General features: G+C 35.7%; 1 protein-coding gene across 1 annotated transcript in view; it reads left to right on the forward strand.

Annotated features, from left to right (window-relative positions):
- LOC114525584 (neurogenic locus notch homolog protein 1-like) overlaps window positions 1–23,874 on the forward strand; it is a 37,215-nt gene that overhangs the window by 5,845 nt on the left and 7,496 nt on the right. Inside the window, exon 3 of the mRNA XM_028546970.1 lies at window positions 1,555–1,680. Coding sequence (XP_028402771.1) covers window positions 1,555–1,680 — 126 coding nt within the window. The remainder of the gene's footprint in view (window positions 1–1,554; window positions 1,681–23,874) is intronic.

The following is a 23,874-nucleotide window of genomic DNA, read 5'->3' on the forward strand; positions in this document are numbered from 1 at the left end:
AACATACAGCGTTGATTAGATAGTGCGAATCACAGCACTTTCCATGGGGCGTCTTGAGATCCCCTCAAATTTTATTATAAAAGAACGCGCACAGCACCCGAACCTTCAGTGGACTAACGGAGTAAAAAGCATATGAAACGTTAAGAAACTCAACCTTACAGAATAGACTAAGAAGACACGACTAAAACGACGAAGATCCTAGAGAAGAGAAATAGGAGCAGCTGATCACAACATTTTTAATATAAAAGATTTGGGTGACTGGGAGAAAAGTTTGATTTGCACTGATGATGGTCCGGATTGACGGACCCATTATGAAAGAAAAGCGCGGATCCTTACTTTAGATTATTTCTCGTTCTCCAAAACTCTCGTGTTTCTAAAAATGTATGTCGATGCCTCAACATTTTTTTACTTTAAAGACAATAGAATTCTTCTTAAAAAGGCAATATCTTTGGCAAACTAGGAGTATATTGTATACCTCCCGGGTAGACCTACTCGCCAGAACTACTGTCTCCCATACTGAATTAAATCATAAAGTCTCAGACAGGAGTATCTAAGCTAGACAGGACAATTAATAATGGTAATTACACTGAGTTGAGTGGAGTGCAATTTGATGTGAAATCTACAGCGAGATTATAGAAAATTTGTAATCACAAGTTTGATTTCACACCAAAATTGCACGACACGAAGAGCAATTTCCACTTTATTATATTCATTTTGAAATCATACAAAAATAAACAAATTCAAAACGATTTATCGGCTGAAAGAACCGTAAACGGTGTAAAATGCGAGTAATTCTCATCTATTTTTGTCAAAAAATTTGCGGGGCATTTAAATTTCAAAATAATAGAATTTTGGGCCATTTTCCCATGTAATTTGATTGGATAGTTACACTGAAATACTAAATCTGATTGGTTATTGTGGTGCAGAACGTCAATCTCATTGGCTTATAAACGATGTGATTAATGCTCAAAAATAGGGCGATTTTGGAATTAATCAAACTATTTTTAACGAATAAGATTGTAGCGACGACAATATTTTAAGATAAATTCAATAAATGATTCGCTCTACTTGTAATTAGTATTGAGCACTCTTTTATCCATTACAAACAATTACACTTGGATATATATATATATAATATATATATATATTATATATATATATATATATATATACAGTCGTTATCATTAAGGTTGTCACCTAGAAATATATATAAATATTTAAATATCGATCACGTGATTGTACTGCATACGTTAATTGTATGGGAAATCGTTGGAAATCTATCGTGAAAATTTCTTAAATATCATACTAAGGTAAACAAGATTAATAATAATAAAGAAACAAGAGGTGAGTGAACAAAATAAGCCATGTTTAATGGTCACGTGATTGATATTTATATATTTGTATATATATTGACATGGACAATCTTAATAACGACTGTATATATATATATATATATATATATATATATATATATATATATATATATATATATATATATATATAATTAATAGTTACTATACGCTTTAATTCAGATATCGTTACTATTCCGTTTAGATATCGATGAATGTCTGTCATCACCATGCAATCGAAAAGGTTTTGAACGCTCGTGCAAAAACACACCAGGTTCTTTCGTTTGTACTTGCAAGACTGGGACCATTTTCGATGGAGTTACATGCTCAGGTATGTGCTCGCATTTTAGTTCATTAATTTCCCTCAAACCTGTTACAACCTGCCGTAGCGAGTCTCTATGGTAATTTGAAAGCAAGAAGTCTTATCTTTTTCCGGCACTTTTCGCATAAAAAATTTGAAGAAATTTTTACGGCCTCTATCTCGCATACCCTCTAACAAGATACATAAATTTCCGAAGGTATATCATATCGCGTTTTCAAATAATATATTTTGGAATTTCAAGGAATGACTAAATCTTTCACGAAAAATTATATTAAGGACATAGTGGGGGGGGGGGGTGTCAAAGAACGATTTTGGTGTTTTCTAAGACATCTTTGTCTGTGTTCATGAAACACCCGACTATATGACGATGCCTATATATGCTCAACTGATGTTGTATAGAATCGTGCTATAGGTGCAGGGATCCTAGAAATATTTCAACACCAAGTTCTCCATCTACTATTAATAATATTATGTGATTTGACTTGAAACCATAAAAAAGTTGCTTCTCATTATGGGCTGGTCCTAATGTCGGGTGTCACAGAAGGGACCGTTGCTTAAATTGAATATCTCCGCAAGTATTTAGGCTAAAGATACCGAAATACCACCAAACGATAGCGCTTGAAGAGGTCATATAAATGCTATATTCAAATTGGCAGATAGTTATAAGCCGCACTTGTAATATAAGCCAAAATACTAGCTTGCGTTGTTATCTCAAATTACTTGCCCATGGCAACCATATACTTTTCGAAATTTCATGTTTGTCAATTTATTTTGTTCTCTGTTGGCTTTAAACTGTCTTAATTTTGCCTATTATCATTCTGTTATAACTTCGATGTATTTTTGGATTAGGATGTGCAAGAGAATCGGAGAAATAAGCCATTTTAAGATCTTAGCGATGAGCCTTGATGAGCGTTGCTAAGCGCGTGTTTAGCGCTTGCTCGGAATGTTGTCACGCGGTTCAAAAATGTGACAAAAGTCTGTGATACCCACCTTTTAGGCTAATTTTGACCCCAAAAATAGATTCCTGGCGTAAAATTGGACCAAGGGGGTCAGTTTTTCGGTTTTTTTTGTTCGAAATTTTTGGTGAATCTTTTTATTACTACAATAACTATGCAGTGAGCGATGCGATAATACATACCATGATGCAGATTATGAATGTTTATGTAAAAAATCGGCAAAAATCGTCTAAAGGCACGATTTTGAAGGTAAATATATCAAAATGATCCTAGAGATGTGAACTAAATCACGGTAACCAGTTTTTGTTTGCGTTTTGGGCAATATTCTAAGGATTAGGCCGCTTTGAGGTATAATATCGAATAATAGCTAAATCGCATGCATTCTAAAGTAAATATCATAGCGAATTTGAAACATATAGAACTAAAAAACATCTATCTACTGAGGACAATGTCCTCTTTTAAATGGTTTAATTTTTATTAAAATCGGCCAAGTATTTGCACAGAAAATGCAAGTTAAAGTGAGCCAACCATTTTTAAAGGTCATCTGATCAGCTGACAAAGAAGAAAACATTAACACTGAATAACAATTGCGCGGTGCAGATACAACAGCTTCATATACATGTGTGTAACTGTCTATATTATAGCCCACTCAGAACTGCAAATCCGATTAAATGGTTCAAGTACTAACATGAGCGGAAGAGTGGAAATATATCATCCAACATTTGGCTGGGGCACAATCTGTGAAATACAATCTAGAGAAATAGTATCGTTTTATGTTGGTGATGTCACCTGTCGTCAATTGGGTTTCGCTGGACTACGAAATATGAGGTACTTTGGCCAAGGAAGTGGTCCTGTATTGCTTTCTGAAGTCTCCTGCAGTAAAAATGAATTATACATCTGGGATTGCAGCCATGCTGGATGGAATATGCCTACTTTAACCTGCCAACATGATCGTGATATCGGTGTGGAGTGCTAATGAGATCACGATAATTTACTCGGCTTGGCCAGCATGGCAAATTAGTCCTTCTGTGATGCAATGCAAAAATTTTGGTGTTGAGCAACTGTGAAAACAATGGTCTATTAAAATAACCGATAATAAATGAAAATTAGGCATCGCGGGACTAAATCGTCAGACTGGTTTAAGATGTGAAATATGAAACTGTTAACTAGAGTGCCAAATTGATCAATGATTTGACACTACAGGGTGTATCAAAAAAAAGGAGACCTTTAGAAATCAAGCTATTGTTAAAATTTGAATGCCCGTTTTTCAATTGCATTTGCACATATGCTGAACCGTAGTGCGTTAAATATTGATGGCATGCATGCATACATTAGAAAATGAATTGACGTTTGTAAACAAGATTGTCTGCTCCTGGGAATTTGAAAATAACTTTAATAGCATAAGGAAAATAACGACACAAAAATATACAAATGACTAAGCACACTACCAGAACAAAAATGGTTCAGCTGACTTTGGAGCGAAGAGTTTTTGTATTCCGAACTTATACCCAGCCTGCAGTCATCAGAAAAGCAGTTCGCGATATGCACAAGCGTACGGTAGTTTGTGTTGAGAGAAATGGAGGCCACGTTGGAGGTCATGGTCCATGACATTCAGTTCTTTTGATGTTCAATTTATCAGTAATTTTCAATCCGGATCGAAATGTCAAGTGAATCTGTGTCAGATCAAGTTGTAATTCATTCCTGACTCATGTAAACATTTTAATAGGCAGAATTTGTAAAATGTTGGGATGCTGAGCCATTCCGGATCAAAGTCAATTCTAACTCATGTGAACAGCCCTAATGCTCGCACGCAGTGTTAAAAATTGAACAAATGATTTGTTCATGTTTTGAAGGAACAGCTAAAGCAATTCACCACGCATATTGTTATCGCTTTTGTGCTTAGTCGTTTGTGCTTAGTCATTTGAATATTTTTGGGTCGTTATTTTTCCTTATGCTATTAAAGTTATTTTCAAATTCCCAGGAGCAGACAATCTTGTGTACAAACGTCAATTCATTCTCTAAAGGTCTCCTTTTTCTAATGTATGCATGCATGCCATCAATATTTCACGCACTACGGTTTAGCATATGTGCAAATGCAATTGAAAAAGCATTCAAATTTTAACAATAGCTTGATTTCTAAAGGTCTCCTTATTTTTGATACACCCTGTAGATATTAAATAATGACTTGCGGTATGGTATCACATCCCACAAGTTATTTAATTTATTATAATCTATGATAATATCATATAGCATAATCCTGCAATAGATTGCAGCTTCATTAGTGTGTAATATCTATGAACAACCTGTGCATTTTTGTCAAATTATGAAGAAAAAAGATGTGGAGCACCTTGAGATTAGTTATATATATAAATCTGTATTGGACCTCGACATTTTCAGGACACATTGTATGCTGGGTAGGCACTAGACTTTAGCAATAACACTTTGAACTAACCCTAAAGGGCTCTTGGACACACAACCCTCCTGCTGCTGTGCTGGTTAATTTAATAACAACACTTTTCCCCACTGGATCTACACGTAAATACCATCACTGCCAAGAGCATTTTTGATAGTTCACATTTGTGATAGTTATCACAAAATTTTGTGATAGCAAGATAGCTCAGGGATTTCGCTGTTGAATATGTTTTTTGTATGTGATCTGTTACGGGCTCGTTGAAATATCTTGGTGAAAATCGCATATTTCCATGTCGAGGCCGCCTTTTGCTTAGAACAATTAAGTATGGAAGAGCCGTGAAAAGAGTGTTGAATTTCAATTGGTTTTTACAGAATCTACAGAGCCGAGGCGGAAGTACGCGATTTTCCTCATGATTTTTAATCGAGGTCATATTTGGTAATTTTTCCTCTAGCGCAGTTTACACTACACTCTATTAATTGTCTTCGGAAGACTAGAATATACGGTATATATTATTAAATGATAAATATACACCCCTCTAAATTAAGCTTCTAGCTACTTTCCTGAATCCTTGTTTGCGAACTACAAAAATCTAAGGGAGCACATTCACGCTGTGACTTTGTTTTGTGTACTGCCTATTAAGATTGTTTGTGATGTATCGCGATTTGCTTAGGTAATACCAAGACATAGACTTGTCAAAGCAAAATCTCAGCCACCACAATTTAATGTTTGAGGCTATTGCATGTCAAGGCTAACACTTCAGCAAAGACACATTGAAAACCTCATTTAGCCAATCATGCAAAGCGGTTTTACCCACAGGCGGAATTTTTCGATCAGACGAATTTTTTTGCTGGATTTACTTTTTATGTAAATAGACCCTTTCGATAATTACGTCACAACATTGTTAACTGCGTGAGAATGACGTCAGCTCATAATTTTGCCGTGGATATTATTATCATTTCTTGTGGAGCCGCGCGCTTGCTAGCCTGCGGGTTGCCACCCCAAAGAAAGGCTGATGCGCAGGCTAATCTGACAAACGCTATTAGCATTTCTTACAACGACATCATGCCAAGTGCACAAGTAAGCTAAGAGCATGCTTAAGAGTACAGTATTGGCTTAACGACAAAAAACTGCACGCATAAAGTGAACACAGAAGCACCTGATGTGTATATCCACCTCACATAATGCTGTATTAATTTATACTTTTAAAAGAGATATATCCGAGCATAATAAGAGGTAGGGAAAATATATGTTTTATTTTCGCCGTTTACATTTTAGAGAAATTTGAGGACACGGAAATAATCTCAAATTACAATTCTGATAATACGTATTTTGTACATAACTAATATTTTGAAATTTTTAACTTTTTCGAATTAATATTTTTCATTTGGATGATTTTGAAAATATAGGAAGAATTGACTTGTGAAATAGATTAAGATGTTAAAGATGCCTTCGGATAGAAAAACTTTTATTCAAACTAATGCCTGTAAAAATCTACAATTTTAAGCTTTTTAGATTGTTTTGAACAGGTACACGGGTAGATTTTGTATTTTAAAATATGCACATATTGCAATGACATGTGGATTTATTTTTGCTAAAATTGTAGTGTTTAAGTCTATTTGCTGCACAATTTTAATTATAGTTGAACTTCATAGCTCGAGAGTTGTACTTGATATAGGATTTTACTTATACGACGTTGATCATTGAGCAGAAGTGAGTATTTCACAAAAAAATTCACAAAAATTTTACATTTTGAAATATGTGTTAATTGCTTCAAGCTAGGGGATTTTGCCTGCATGTATGTCTAGTAGAAGTATTTACCCCCAATTAGCAGAATTAGCGCGAATATTTCATGTGGTGATATCATTACTACTACTTTCTCCACAGTGCTAAATACGACATCGTGCAAAGTGCTGCAGTATGCATTAGGCTTTAAGTGCAGGTTTAATTAAAGTAGTATATTGGCTTAATCACAAGTAATTGCACGCATAAATTACATGAACGTAATACAAAAGTAGCTAGATCATGTGTAGATATCTACCGTATATAATATTCTACTTTCAAAGAAAATATAGAAGAAAAAGTAGGAGAAATTTCTGCACTTTTAATCCAAGGTTATTAGGTTTTCGGGTTAAAAAACAGTGGAAAATTTTAACAAGTTTATTAAAATTCAGTAAAGCCAAAAAATTCTCCTCACTAAAAATCACATTTTATATATTTTTTAAAAATTCGAATGGACAGATCGGTCGTGTTTGCGATGAATGACTTCTTTAGCACACGTGCACATGTAGCAATATTTGGTGCATGGTAACGCCCGTGCATATTTACCGCTACGACATCATGCCAATGTCATGACGAAAAATCACATTTTATTTTCTAAAACAATTCGCATGGGCAGATTTTTTACGTGTTGTCATGAATGATTTTTGTAGCACACATGGCGCATCGCCCGACGATATTTCCTACTACGCGACATCATGCCAAGTGCACAAGTACGCTAAGAGCATGTTTAAATAAAGTACAGGCCTATAACGACAAGTTCCTGACGCGTAGAGTGCAATAAATAAATAAGTCTTGTGTATATATCTGCCACACAGAATAATATTGCTTAACGTAAAAAAGCAATAATTTTACACTTTCAAGAGATATCCGAGCCAGTTGAAAAGTAAGGGAAATTTCGGATTTTTAATGTAAGATTTTAAGGATCTTTGGAACAAAAGGTGGGCAACAAGAAAGGAAATAATTTATAACATTCTACGTTTTAAAAATTGGCGAATTCTCCTTATAACAATCACTAAGCATGGCTGAGCCATGATTCATGCAATTTTTAATGAATATATCGCCAGAAGACTGCATGAATATTATTTATTTCCTTTCAAGAAAAAAAGTGAGTTCTCTGCATATAATAGAAGAAAGCAATTATGTAATTTTTGTTTTTTAATTATAATACAGCATTCTACAATATTGCACACTGTATACAAAGTTGACAATTTTTCGACTAAATTAGCACTTCCATTTTATTCTTGAATGTAAAAATTTACTTTCTGAATTGCTATGCTCTTGGATCTACTGTTTACTAGACATGTTTCAATACATTTGCTCTTTAAGAGGACTTGTCAGTAAATATCAAACAAGTCTGGTCAACCTTCAAAAATCGTTCTCGCTCATATTTACAGGAATAATAGGCCTAAGTATCCCAAGAATTTGTGTGTAGTTAATTTGATCAAATATTGCTTTTTAGAGGAGAAATTCGCATTTTTTCTAAGACGGTTGGAAATGCTATTTTTAGCCCCTACATTTGACTGCATTTTAGCGGCTTCAAGCCAAGAAAATACTGATCCTATGCACATAAAACCACCTCAACCTACTAGTACAATTCTCACTCGACAGATTGTACGACTTTGGAGTCAATAGAACAATTCTGACCTTTTATATAATCTTATTTGCAAGATCGGTAAATCGAGTCGATAAAAGTATGTTGTACAAAAATTCATATTGTGAATGTGCTTAAGCTTTGAATGTCTTGAAACTTTGGTAATCTCAAGTCTAAATAACGTTCTTTCGAATGATATAAAGATTACTTTGGGCAAATGACTGTGCGTTACGCTATTGCTTCCCAAAGTTGGTTTATATTGCTCACCTTTGACCCGTGCTGCCACTTTACACAAGACACAATCCATGTGTTTATTGTACGTTTAAAAGAGTCTCAATTGATATTTGGAACATTTAAATCAAATCAATAGTATTAAGAATAAAGATACTTACATGTTTAATTCTGAAAGTAAACTGTGTCTTTTTTATACAAAACATTTCATTCCTCCTGGCTTGTCAAATGTCAACAGTTTTGACCACAAGTATTACACATCCATATCACTAATCAGGTTAGTATGTTTTTTTCTGACCACAAAGCCGGCTGCAAACACTGATTTTAACTGAAATTTATTTAATTCATATTATTCAGCAGCTGCATGAAAAAACGAAAATGTAAATGAATTAATATATTTTTAATAAATAACCATAGGCGGCCCAGAACTGATCTCACTGACCTCGCGCTACGCTCATGTTGTCTGAACAGTCTTATATTATGACAAGGAGGCAACTCTCACGCCAAATAAGCTAAAAACGCACGACGGTTGACCCAAACACTTTCACAAAACCGCAAATATTTCATAAAAATATGGCGAATAAGAAAAAAAAAGTACAACACATTAAACTTGAATAATTTTACTACATTTATACTATATTTCTAGCATTCAAATTTATTCCTATGCATGTATAAAACGTGAATGTTTTTATGGTTTCTGGCAAATATATTTCAAAACCTATGCTGGGGACACCTTGCCTATACCTTCGTCATATTTTTAAATTGAGAATAGAAAGCTGATTGGCTGTCGTTTAAAAAGAGCCAATCAGCTTTCTATTCTCAATTTAAAAATATGACGAAGGTATAGGCAAGGTGTCCCCAGCATAGGTTTTGAAATATATTTGCCAGAAACCATAAAAACATTCACGTTTTATACATGCATAGGAATACATTTGAATGCTAAAAATATAGTATAAATCTAGTAAAATTATTCAAGTTTAATGTGTTGTACTTTTTTTTTCTTATTCGCCATATTTTTATGAAATATTTGCGGTTTTGTGAAAGTGTTTGGGTCAACCGTCGTGCGTTTTTAGCTTATTTGGCGTGAGAGTTGCCTACCTTGTCATAATATAAAGACTGTTCAGACAACATAAGCGTAGCGCGAGGTCAGTGAGATCAGTTCTGGGCCGCCTATGAAATAACAACAAAACCAATCTTGGGAACGTAACTTCCTCTTCAACTTTCTTCAATTTCCTTTTGTGAAAATTTTCATTCGATTATCCCAACCTGCGAACAGGCATACTATAGGTGCGAGATTGTAAGGCGTCTAGTCGCCTTATACTGCTTTAATACGTGCATGTTACAAATATGGAAGCTTGCTGCTCGTTAAAGTCAATTGTTGGAGGACTATGTGGAGCGGATACTAGAAATAGAGAACAAGAAGTACTAGTAGTCCCCTTACTTTCGTGCGTGAAAGACATCACAACGCACATGGCATCGTACTCGTTTTCTGGACCAGAAAATGAGGTGGACTTGATCTTGTGTCGTGCTGGTATTTTCACGAGGCCAGATAATATCACTTCAATGGCGATATGTCCTCTTCACCGTGCAAAACTTGGGGTTGGATGGACGAGGGGAGCGAGCACCAGATGCAGAATACCACCCGTTCTGTCTAACCATGGAAAGACAAAAAAAAGTTGGCCAAAAGGAGATAGAGGGCTCGGAAAGTTACAATCGGAGTTACTGCTACGTGACACTGGTGTCTTTTTACAAGCTGGATCAGGTAAGGGGGTGTCTCAAAATTTCGACACTTTTCCCTATATGAATAACCCGCGAAAAGGGGGGAGGGGGTAAGGAGGAAATGCGAAAAATATTTTATACTGGAAGTGTCGATATTTTCTGTTAGTGTAGTTTTAAAAATTACTATTAAAAAAGCATTAAAATGTGAAAGAAAAATAAAACGTTGTGAAATGAGCTCAATATGTTTCAAAAATCAACACTTCTGACGTCACAGTAATTCTTCTTTTTTTCAGCGGGTTATTCATTAGGGAAAAGTGTCGAAATTTTGAGATGCCCCCTAACTAAGAAAATTAATTAACGAAGTTTTGAAGGATGACTAGGTTATATTAGAATACTTTTATTTCATTGCAAGGCGTATGCAGGAAATGCCGCGAGAAATTAAAGGAAATTACAGACTTCAAAAAGATGGAGGATCAGTTCAAGGAAACAACACTGGTATGATACGTAGATATTTAATATGGTTTTATAGATTAACTGTTATAAAACTTACACTTTAGGGACTGTACGTTTTTAATGAGGGGATGTGGGCTGGAGTATTTCTTTCATTTTGGAGAGGGGGTGGGGGACATCGAAAGAAAATACGACGTTTATGAAGGACAGGGAGGGTCATCTGTTATTCTCCATTTTGGAAACGAGTGGGAAACTGGGGAGACTTTCGACTGTGTTGAGCTATAAAATTACAAAAATCAAACCAAATAATCTATGATAGCACAAAGAGATTGATTCAACCCAAGCGCGTAAAGTACCTAAAACAATGTTGAAGTCGATGCTTTCAAATTTTAGGACGATTCAAAAGAGATTTCTTTCAAGACACCTCAGCAGAAAACCTGCATTCAAGAGCGCCTTCAAACTCCAAAAAGTCAAGAATCATCAACACTGTTTAGCCCTTCAGGATTTTCTCAACTTTTAGAACTAGAAGACACACGTGACGAAGAAGGAGTAAATGCTGGCAGTAGTACAAGAGAGAAGTTGAATATTTTTCTAGCCAGGTGCGGATCTAGGATTTTTCATACCTTAGTCAAATTTTATGACGTCATTTATATGACGTCATTTATGACGTCACGTATGACGTCACGCATGACTCATTTACTGGCATATTAAGATGTTCGATTTTTTAATGATAGTCGTCAGACTACCAACTGAACTGCTTCGCCCCCTATTAGGGCTCATCAGCGTGCCTAGGATACACTTTTAATGTAACTACTATAACTACAAAAGATGTATTAAAAATAGACGCTAATTGTTTTTGAGATGACTATTCCTTAGTCCCTACTTTGAGTAGTCCCAACTTTGAGTATTATTGTTTACCTACTAGTACTAGGGCCGAAGCTAAAGCATCAGAACTTAGGAGAAGTAAGAAATATTCAAAACAGGAAATTAAAATCACGCTAGATCAAGTATCAGAAAATTATGTCGCGGACTGACGGCAGAGTTACAATGTCAACATCATGATGTATTCGCTCATAATTTTCATATGAACGTATTTAACTATTTATACATGTGATATACATCAGGAATACGGAATAATAACAAGTAACTAAAAGTGAACATGCTAAGTTTGTGTCTTTCATATCATATTTAAGTTATATATTCATATATATATATATAGCAACCTTTTGACCCGGCCAGCGCAGACATATGTAAATTTATATTTGAATACATAAAGAACTAGCCATGCTTGTTGTTGTTCGACAATCATTTTGCCGATTTGAGATCTAAAAACACAGTTATGTAGAAGCATAGCATGGAATAGACAAAATATAGTTAACTTATTGCAGTACAAGCCTTTTTCTTGCCATTACGAGCGTGCTTCGGCACATATAATTCCACACAAACATTTGAGCTTAGCCTTGAGCGTGTCGCCTTCATAAATACAAAGATCGAACGTCGCATAAATATCGCGTCATTTAGACACTCTAAATCGTTCGAATGGCTCGTACAAATCACTGCAAGACGATGAAGACATTGTAAAATAACACAATAACAAAGCGAACGCGAAAAAGCAGAAGATAACTTCGAAATTTAATCCTTCGATGCTCAGAGCGATTGAAAAGGCATGCTTCCACTCTTTGCCTAGTCTTTGCCTAACATGACTAACACAGACATGCTTACGAAGCACAGTGATTGGTTCACCTCGCCAAAGATTAGGCAAAAAATGCAAGCCAATGAAAGAATAGAATTTTAAAAAATTACCCAATCATAAGGCTTCCAGATTACGTCAAGTTAGGCAAATTCGTCTTGGTTAGGCAAAAAAGCTATTAGCCAATCACAAGGCTGTATCGGCCGCCAGGCATAGGCAAAATAGCTGCCTCTCATTGGCTTGCCTAAATACCAATGAGCTATATATCTATAAATAACTGGACTGTGATATGAAAATATGAATAATTAACTGTCATGTTTCCACTTATGAATGAATACTTTGGGAATTGGGAACTGGGAATTCGGTAATTATTATCTGGATAATTTACCATAGTCACTTGACTATGTTGCCTACCCCTAGATCCGCGCCTGTTTCTAGCTTCCAGAGATGTCAGCCCAATCCGCACATCCATGACCATCCCGTGGGACACAGCAGCAGAGCGCACAAAACGACGTTATGTGAGGAAAGGGAAACAGATCGCTTTAGCTGCCCTAGAGGAACTTGCCCCCCAAAACTCAGATATGCTGCTTAGCGCAATACAGGCGGAAAGACAAAAGAGTGCTGATGACATGGATTCCTCTTTGCTTGAAGCTATGGTGGAGTGCTACGAGAATTGCAGCCACTGGAGTAGCCGTAGACAAATGCTGTCTATCATAGCTGATAAAGTTAGGTTTGCAACACTGCAGAGATGGCTGCCAGATCTATCTCGATATCGCTACAACATCGCACGACATCATCTTTTCCTCCATGGTAGAGGTACAGAAGTTCCTCAACAAAAACAAAAAAGAATAAAGGTGTCTCCTGAAAAGCTTGACCACTTCTTGGCGTTTATAACAAGTGCCAAATTATCCAGGATTTGCCCTTCGGAGAAAAAACACTGAAACTGTCATCTGGATCTGAAATCAAAATACCGAATGTCATAAGAACGTCCATCCCTGAACAGATTATCAAACAGTATCAGGGTTACTGCGCCGAAACTGGATTTAGTTCACCTTTCAGCCATAGCAGTCTATCTAGGATACTTAACGTCTGCGCGGCATCCACCCGCAAGTCTCTTCAGGGTTTGGACTATTTCTGGGCGGAAGGGGCAAAAGCTTTTGACGACCTGGTTGAAGTAGCTGACAAACTTGGAGACAACTACGAAAACGGCTTATCTTGGTCAAAAGAGGTGATCAGCAAGCTTAAACTGGCCAAACGTTATTTTAAAGAAGATTACAAGGTTAGCTGGATTTTCTTTGTTAATATTTACGCATGTTTACTAATCAAGTATAGTACTATTAGCGTTTATGCCGAGAGTGTATAAGAGTGCATGTATATTTCAGTTAAGTGTTGTGAATCTATCCATCACATCAATATTTTATAGGTTCATGTATCATCGAGCTCAAGAGTACCTGACCACTGCAGACCCTATGCTTTGAGCCAGGGTAATGACAAAGCCTATTTAAGCACGTGCGATCATCAGCATGATTTAGCTTGCGACAGGTGCAACCTCTTTCCTACTGCTGTAGGAGAAATTGAGTCTGTATTGGATAAAGCGATTCTTATAAGCCATGAAGAAAAAGAAGAAATAAAATTTGTGGTAGAGCAGTCAAAGAAAAATGTTGATGCGTGGAAATCACACTTGTTGCGATCTATCAATCAGGATGAAGGCCGCATCGATATGCTAAATACCTTAGATAGCAAATCTGTGCTGGTTGTTTTAGATTGGGCCGTGAAATTCATCCCCAGGAAGTACCGTGAAAGCCAAACCGACTGGTTTGGTAAGCGCGGCATATCTTGGCACATCAGCGTGGCGATGAGAAAGTTAGAAGAAGACAAACCAATGCAGATGCTAACCCTTGTCCATCTTTTCCAAAAGAGCAACCAAGACAGCTTTTTTGTTTTGGCTGTGATTGACGATGTTATCCAGCAGCTGAAGCAGGTGATGCCACAGTTAAAATCTATAAAGTTCAGACAAGACAACGCTGGGTGCTATCACAGTGGAATTACCATACTTGGAGTACGACAACTCGCCAAAAAACACAACGTCGACGTTCGGATGGATTTTCGAATCCTCAAGGGGGTAAAGGTCCATGTGATCGCAAAGCGGCCACAGTGAAAAATCACTTGCGATCTTACCTCAACTCTGGCAATGATATATCAAATGCAGCTCAGATGAAAACTGCCATAGAATCAGGAGATGGCGTCCGTAGTGTTAGAGCTGTACTTTGTGGTCCCTTAACGATTCCTGATGCAGATGCTTTTGGAAAATGGAAGGGTGTGAGCTTTATCAATGATATTGAGTTCAAGGATAAGCATATGAAGGTCTGGGAGCATACGGTGTCGGAGTAGGTAAAGAAATCCCATACAGGAATTTTCAGTCAAAGACGTCTCCCGCAGCAGAACTATTGCCTTCCTTCACTAAATTGGAAGATGCCTCCGACCCCAACCTAACATTCTGTGACGTCACTCCAAGGCACAATATCAAGAAAAGGACAACAGAAGCCACTGCTGAATCTCCTGATGAGAGTAGTGACACAGATGACACTCTCTTTACCTGCTCTGAGGAAGGATGCGTGAAAACCTTTCAAAGGTTTTCCTCGCTCCAACGTCACTTGGATATTGGCAAGCATAAGTACGCTCTGGAGAGAGAATCCCTCCTTGACAAAGCTATGCTTAGATATGCTGAAAACCTTGAAAGCGGAGAGTCAGGTATTGACCAGATTATTGAGAGTGCTTCAGGATCAAGTACGTCATTAGATGTTCAGCCATTACCAATAGGATGGGCGTTAAAAAGTAGTGCTAGCCGTCGCCGTCTTACAAAGAATCAAAAGAAGTACTTGACTGACATATTTCTCCTTGGCGAACAAACTCGCCAGAAAGCAGACCCTGACAATGTCTCTAAGTCAATGAGAAAAGCGCGGGATACTGATGGATCATCTCTATTTGAATCTGATGAGTATCTGACATCCAAACAGATTGCAAGTTTTTTTCTCGTTTGTCGTCCAAGAAATCTGTTCCAGCAGCGAGTAGTATAAGTGATGATGATGATGATGATGATGACGATGAAGACGACAATGATGATGACGATGACCTATCGTCAGAGAAGGAGTATTACCGGATTCGAGATGAGGTTTTGAACGAGATTTCCCTTAACCATCCAATTACCTACGACTCATACAACATTTGTGATATGGCAGCAACTTCCAAGCTCTCCAAATTTTCAATAGCAATGCTGCAAGAAATATGTAAATATTTTGAACTAGATATATCTAGTGTGAAGCAGAAAAGAAAGAAGCCATATGTAGATATGTTAGTGAACTTGGTCCAATCATGTACCTGCAATTCACCAATTTAAGCCTTAAACTTTGGAATATTGTTTATTACGACTTCATTGTACTACAGAGAACCCAAGCTAAGTATTTGTATAGTAACTGTATAGTAAATAACTATTTTGAGCAATTTTATAAAGTAAAGCTTCTTAACTGATCTGTTGTTTGTACTAATGTTTTAACTCATACCGAATTTCCGTGCGATCTGAGAGATTTTAAGGGAAAATATTATAAATAGCCAGCAAAAATACTGAATTTGGGCTCTTGTGGTCATAAAACATACTAACCTGATATGGATGGGTTACCTGTGTCTAAACTGTTGACATTTGACAAGCCAGGAACTAATAGTTAACTACAATAAGATGTTTTGTTTAATAAAGACACAGTTTAAATGCTACTTTGAAGTACTTTCAGAACTAAACATGTAAGTATCCTTATTCTTAATACTATTGATTTGATTTAAGTCTTCCAAATATCAATTGAGACTCTTTTAAACGTACGATAAACACATGGATTGTGTCTTGTGTAAAGTGACGGCACGGGTCAAAGGTGAGCAATATAAACCAATTTTGGGAGGCAATAGCGTAACGCACAGTCATTTGCCCAAAGTAATCTTTATATCATTCGAAAGAACGTTATTTAGACTTGCCGATTAGCAAAGTTTCAAGACATTCAAAGCTTAAGCACATTCACAATATGAATTTTTGTAAAACATACTTTTATCGACTCGATTTACCGGTCTTGCAAATAAGATTATTTTAAAAGGTCAGAATTGTTCTATTGACTCCAAAGTCGCACAATCTGTCGAGTGAGAATTGTACTAGCAGGCTGAGGTGGTTTTATGTGCATAGGATCAGTATTTTCTTGGCTTGAAACCGCTAAAGTGCAATCAAATGTAAGGGCTAAAAATAGCATTTCCAACCGTCTTCGAAAAAATGCAAATTTCTCCTTTTAAAAACAATATTTGATCCAATTAACTACACACCAATTCTTGGGATACTTAGGCCTATTATTCCAGTAAATATGAGCTAAAACGATTTTTGAAAGTTGGCCAGACTTGTTTGATATTTACTGACAAGCCCTCTTAAAGCATATGAAATTACTGATGTGGAAAAATGGCAAAATAGGTTCTCTGTGTCATTTATATGGTTCAATCATTTCCAAACACAATAAATCGTTCGTGTTTGTAATTAATGATTTCTCTACCACACACCAGTAGCATTATTTCGTGCAAGGTAACAACTGTCAATTATGTAAAACGAATTTCTTACAACGACATCATGCCAAGTGCACAAGTAAGCTAAGAGCATGCATATAAGTACAGTATTGGCTTAACGACAAGAAACTGCACGCATAAAGTGAACACAGAAGCACCTGATGTGTATATCCACCTCACATAATGCTGTATTAATTTATACTTTTAAAAGAGATATATCCGAGCATAATAAGAGGTAGGGAAAAATTATGTTTTTATTTTCGCCGTTTACATTTTAGAGAAATTTGAGGACACGGAAATAATCTCAAGTTACAATTCTGATAATACGTATTTTGTACATAACTAATATTTTGAAGTTTTTAACTTTTTCGAATTAATATTTTTCATTTGGATGATTTTGAAAATATAGGAAAAATTGACTTGTGAAATAGATTAAGATGTTAAAGATGCCTTCGGATAGAAAAACTTTTATTCAAACTAATGCCGGTAAAAATCTACAATTTTGAAGCTTTTTAGACTATTTTTGAACAGGTACATCGGTAGATTTTGTACTTTAAAATATGCACGTATTGACATGTGAATTTAATTTTGCTAAAATTGTGGTATTTAAAACTATTCGCAGCAAATTTTATTTATAGTTGAATTTCGTAGCTCGAGAGACGACATTATAATTGTACCTGATATAGGATTTTACTTATAAGACTTCGGTCATTCAGCAGAAATGAGTATTTCACAAAAAAAATCATAAAAAATTCATATTTCGAAATATATGTTAATTGCTTCAGGCTAGAGGATTTTGCATGCATGTATGTCTAGTAGAAGTATTTACCCCCAATTAGCAGAATTAGTGGGAATATTTCATGTGGTGGCATCATTACTACTCGTTCTACACAGCGCCAAATACGACATCGTGCAAAGTGCTGCGCAGTATGCATTAGGCTTTAAGAGCAGGTTTATGTATAAGTAGTATATTGGCTTAATCACAAGTAATAGCACGCATAAATTGGATGAACTTAACACATAAATAGCTAGATCATGTGTAGATATCTACCGTACATAATATTACATGCATTTTTAATCCAAGGTTATTAGTTTATTAGTTTAAAAAATACTGGAAAATTTGAACAAGTTTAATAAAATACAGTAAAGCCAAAAAATATGAGTGCATGATAATTTACACTTTCAAGAGATATCCGAGCCGGCTAAAGCTAAAGGTTAAAAAAATTTCTCTTTCTCCATATATGATTTTTAGATTGTTTGGAACAAATAGTTGCCAACAATAATGAAAACAATGTATGACATTTAAATTTAATCGTTTTAAAATTTGGCGAATTCCGCTTACAATCACTTGGCATAGCTGGGCCATGATTCATGCAATTTTGAATAAAATAATCGCCAAGAGTGTATATTTATCCTTTCAAGCAAAAAAGTGGGTTTTATGCGTATAATAGAGGAAAGCGATTGTGTAAATTTTGAAATATAAGTTAGAAAATTGCACTCTACAATATTTTAAGTTGTATGTATAATAATGTGAAGTGGACAACTCGTCGACTAGGTTAGCGCCATTATAGCGTTACCAATTGCTATGCTCTTGGATGTAGCTACTGTTTACAAGACATGTGTGCATGAATACATTTGCTATGTGAACTATATGAAATTATAAACTTCTAAACACGATAAACGTTCGTGTTTATAATGAAAGATTTATTTACCACACTCCATGCGCAGTAGCATTATTTAATGCATGTGACAAACGTCAACAACTTACTACGTATATTCCCTAAGTAAGCTATATGAACAGGTCTATAAGTAAATTGTAGGCCTAACGCATAAAGTGAACACGAAAATTTGAAATATTGATTTATTTCAAAGGCAAACAGGAGATAAATAATTTCTTATATTGAAATTCAGAGAGTTCAGTTTCGTGCAGTGTCACTTCGTGAGTTAGTCAATAACTTACTACGTATGTATTCCCAACAACGACATCATGCCAAGTGCACAAGTAAGCTTAGAAGCATGTTTAAGTACAGCATAGGCCGGATGACATGTCACCGCACGTGGCATAAAGTGAACACAGAAAAACACCAACATGATGTGTGTATCCAGCTCACATAATATTGCTTAACATATTAATTTTATTCTTTTAAACCAGATACAAGAGATAGGGAAAAGTTATATATTTTATTTTTTTTTAAGATAATTATATTTACTTAGAAAGTGCATCTTCCAACCATATAAAAAGCATGATTCATAAATGGAGTGGTCGTGGGAGACCAGTTGATTGTTAGATGTTTTTGAAATATTAATTTATTGCAAAATTCCAACCACAGAATTCAATCATTTTATCATAAATTGACTGTTTTTATAGAAAAGTTGATATTGAATGACACAATTTGCTTAACGGGATTTATTTTATTGCTCCTTCTGTTTACATGCTTCTTATTCCGGAGATTCTCATGCCGGGTTTTAAAGATTCTGAAGAGTCTCATTCCGGCTTTTAAAGATTCCGAAGATTCTCATTCCGGCTTTTTAAAGATTCCCCGTTTCTGGTTCCCCGTTCCTTGATTCCCCGTTCCTGGTTTTAAAGATAACAATATTCTGTTAGCAAGTTTCAGCGATATTCTGTTAACAAGTATGCAATAGTTTCTCCTGAGAGCCGTCTGAGCAGCGACTATGCCTCATAGTGACTGGTGAGGGAGCCAATCAGAATGCTCGAAAGCCGTTTTTCAATACAGAAATGATACTAAAGACCCATATAGACTAGACTAATTTATATTTCATACTAGAAATACATGCATGCAAAGTCCCTCGCCTGAAGCAATAAACATATATTTCTATCACTGAAATTCTGTAATACTCGTTTCTGCTGAATTATCGGAGTCGTAAAGTAAAATCCTTTATTAAGTACAACTATAAAGCCAACTCTCGAGGTATCAAATTCGGCTATAATCATAATTGTGCTACGAATAGTTTTAAATACCACGATTTTTAGCGAAATTTCAATTACTTTCTAAACAGATTCACCTTGAAGAATATATATACTTTCGTAAATTTTCCAATTTTACGGGTCAATTTTTCGTATGTTTTTAAGACCACACAAATGAAAAATACTATTTAAAAAAAAGTGTTACAATTCAAAATATCAGTTAATATGCTGACGTGACCCAAATTTTTATTTAGCTAATCGCACGTTTGTAAACGTTTGCTAGTTACCAGTTTTAACTTGTCTTGAACTCACGCATGCGCATAACTTTGCATTTCCGGCGTAATTAAAATCTCTTGGCGAAATTAGTACCCTCGCACCGGCTCGGGGCTAATATAGGATTAGGTCTAGCTATAGCTTAGGAAATTATTTGCTTCATTTGAATGACGACGAAACTACCTGATTGAAAATTTTCAATTTCGATTTGTAAAAAAAAACTTTAAAAAGAATAATTTATGACATTTTAATTTATTCCCAAAATTAAATTTTGATCCCAAAATTAAATTTTGTTCCATAAATCGGTACTACGAGCACAAAGTCCCTATGAAAATTGCCAGAATTTATCATTGTTTACCAGGAATTTTCTTATTTCGAAAATGATTGCCGTATTCGAAATGATGATTTTGATATATTTTGGTGGAAATCTGATCAATGGAAACAAGCATATCCCCATTTGTCACAAACAATTGACTGAACTTAAAGATGACGTCAAAGCATGGCAGACCAGATGTTTGAAAGCCAAAACTGGAAAAGAGGTTAAATCTCTAACTTGTCAGACGGCGAAAGAATACCACAAGAACAGAATGCGTATACATGTGGACATGTGTTTCTATGATGGTACTTAGATAATTATATCTTTTTTAACGTACAACGACTTTTTCAAGTACATTCGACTTCAATCATGTGCAAAATTTATTGAAACACGGTCATTACACCTAGTATCTACCCCCTCTTCCCTCAAAATAATCTTAATTGTTCCTATGATACCAAGCCACTTGATTTGCCAAAAATATCACTCTCAACATTGTCAATGGGGGAAGGGGGAAATAGTAAATAATTGAATGAAAAACGTGACAAAATAGTTGTCAAATAAAAAAAAGGTGTTTAAAATAAGTAAATGATTGTAGGTTCACGTTCTAATGAAATTTACTCAAAAACGCAATAAATAACATGCGCTCGAAATAGTCATAGTTTTATAATGAAAACGATGTTCAGTTCTCATTTCGACAATACAACGGATTTCTGATATTATTTTTGCACAAATTATAACATCCGCCGTAATCTATTGCAAATACTGCAATTTCATTAGCTAGGAAGATTGCAATTTGAGCATTAATTTCACCCTTTGCCAGGTGTAATTGCACTGTTGTATTAAGCTTATGAAATCAGTCTTAGGTTATACTGATTCAAGGTGAGGAGTTTTTTCTAGGCCGGACATAAATTCCAAATGTTAACTTTACCCATCTCTAAAAATTATTCATTTCCTAGGACCTTACCCAGAGCAATATTTGCTCTTGGGGAACCTGCGTCGAATCTTAGCGGTAGATTTGACTACACTTGATGACACAGTGATAATCTATGGAAAAAAAACGTTTATTCGCTAGATATTGATACGGTAGACAAGAAACTATACTTTGCAGAACACAAGAAAGGGATTTATCGAGCGAATTACGACGGTACAAATGAAGAAGTCGTTGTAAAAAATCCAATGGCGTTCGCATTAACAATCGATTGGATAGGACGTCGTATTTTCTGGAGTTGTGATAGGCCAGGTAGCATCAATGTGGCCACATTGGACGGCAAGGATAAAGGAAAGCTAATTCCATCCTTCACTCCTTCAGGAATAGCAATTGACCCCATCGCAGGGTAAGTATTGCATATTAAAGTAACCTCATGCAAGGGCCGCTTTTATTGCAATTCTCTGTGTTCTGCTACTTTCGCAATAATGTTTTTCTACGACAATCAAAGTGTCAATAAAGCCACACGCCTAGAATTATTCATTCAAAAGCATAATGCTCCACACTTGCCTGACTAACTTCTTCTAGTCTTTAGCTTCTGACGGAATATTATAAATGGCTTCTTCACTTTCTGTTAGATGACTGTTCTTCCATTGAAAGGAAAAATGTTTTGAAGACGTAAATAATCTTTAAATGACCTTCTGATCTCTTGAAATTTAATATCTTACCTGACTCACAGTATTTGCAGCCACTTTCATCACGTGATCGCTCTAGTGTGTAATGTGTTTCTCTGTAGATTCCTCTTTTGGACTGAGGAACCATTTGGATTGGGGAAAAAAGACTTGGTCGCTAAAAATCAAAATATATTAAAGATTTCTCATGGATCAAAAGCCTCTGTGTCTCTAGATTATCACAGCAAGAGAGTGTACGCGATTCAGAGAGAAGCTGTCGTAATTGAAGTAGATTACTATGGTCGTGGAAAGAATCAAATGTTTGATGCTTATTTACAGAATGTTATTGGAGGCGTTATTTACTGGAAAAGAAAAAGATCGATCGTTATAAATATAATGAACATCTCCAGCAGAAATGTTTTAGGTCATATTCGGTTACCAAAAAGCTACGATGCAAGAACTCTTCTGGTCGTAGGCGAAAATCGACAACCAAAAGGTACGTTTCTACAGTGCAAACCACGATATTAGTTCAAATAGAAATTTTCATACAACAGTATAAAATTTACGCAATCCAGCCGTGAAAGTATTATTTGTTGTATAAAGTCTCAAATATTTCTTCTAAAAAAATAATTGAGATTTAAAAATTCCTATTGATGAAAATGTGTACATCGCGATATTAGTTTCATGTCAGAAAAACGGCGTTAATCCCATCAGAAAATGGTTTATTGCCTAATATTTCATTGAAATTGTCGGTTTTCATTGTCGATACACTGACAGAAAATTTTAGAAATTCACACACTGATAGAAATGGAACACGGAGTGATTCCAATCATTGAATTGAGTTATTTGCTGACATGAGCCCCGTGCATGAAGTCTAATGCACTGAGCTATATTAAAATTCCTGAAGGACTTGTTCCTGGCAAAAAAGTGAAGCAAAAAATATGGCGTATTTTTTCGTGCTGACGCCAGACATGGGCCCAACTGGCAATGGCAATGACCACTAACAACCGCGATACAGTGCTTCAGGCGCTCTTCTTCGCCCTCCGGCTGTTTTGAAGAAGCTTTTTATGTATATCTTTTAATTTTTCGGTATCTCTTTAACCGAATCATGATCTTCGCTACTATTTTTTTCGACGTGAAGGGACAACTGCCTGTTTTAATTTTTCAATTTGTGGATGCTGTTAGTCGTTAAAAGGGGGGATATTGACTCGCACTTGTAAGGTTTACATTTGTTTTTAAATCTTCGTTGGTGGAATCTTCACCTGTATCTTGCACAGAAATACAATGTACATAAAACATATTTTTTCCGAGTGTTAGATTAATATTAGTAATGGTAAAATGACATGAAGTATTAGGATGAAGAAGCGCGAAATAGCAGAGAACTGATGAAACCATAGAAAGCCCAGACAAATGAGCTGAAGTCAATAAAAATCTGTAAAACACTTGAGATATGTGTTAAAATAAATCAAAGTATGTAATTTTCACTACAAAACTAATGTTAGAACCATGTATGTAGCGTGCTCCAGTGGCGCTGCCATTTGACTATGCAACTAGCGACGTAACTTATTATATCATTGGGAAGGATGGTAACTCTCGCCTCAATTTTCAACATGTTCACAAATTAAAACACAAATACTATAATAAAACGGCACGTCGACTGCTAAATGCCTACCGTA

Source organism: Dendronephthya gigantea, unplaced genomic scaffold, assembly GCF_004324835.1.
Source record: "Dendronephthya gigantea isolate DGI-Jeju-01 unplaced genomic scaffold, DenGig_1.0 000035F, whole genome shotgun sequence".
Lineage (NCBI taxonomy): Eukaryota > Metazoa > Cnidaria > Anthozoa > Malacalcyonacea > Nephtheidae > Dendronephthya > Dendronephthya gigantea.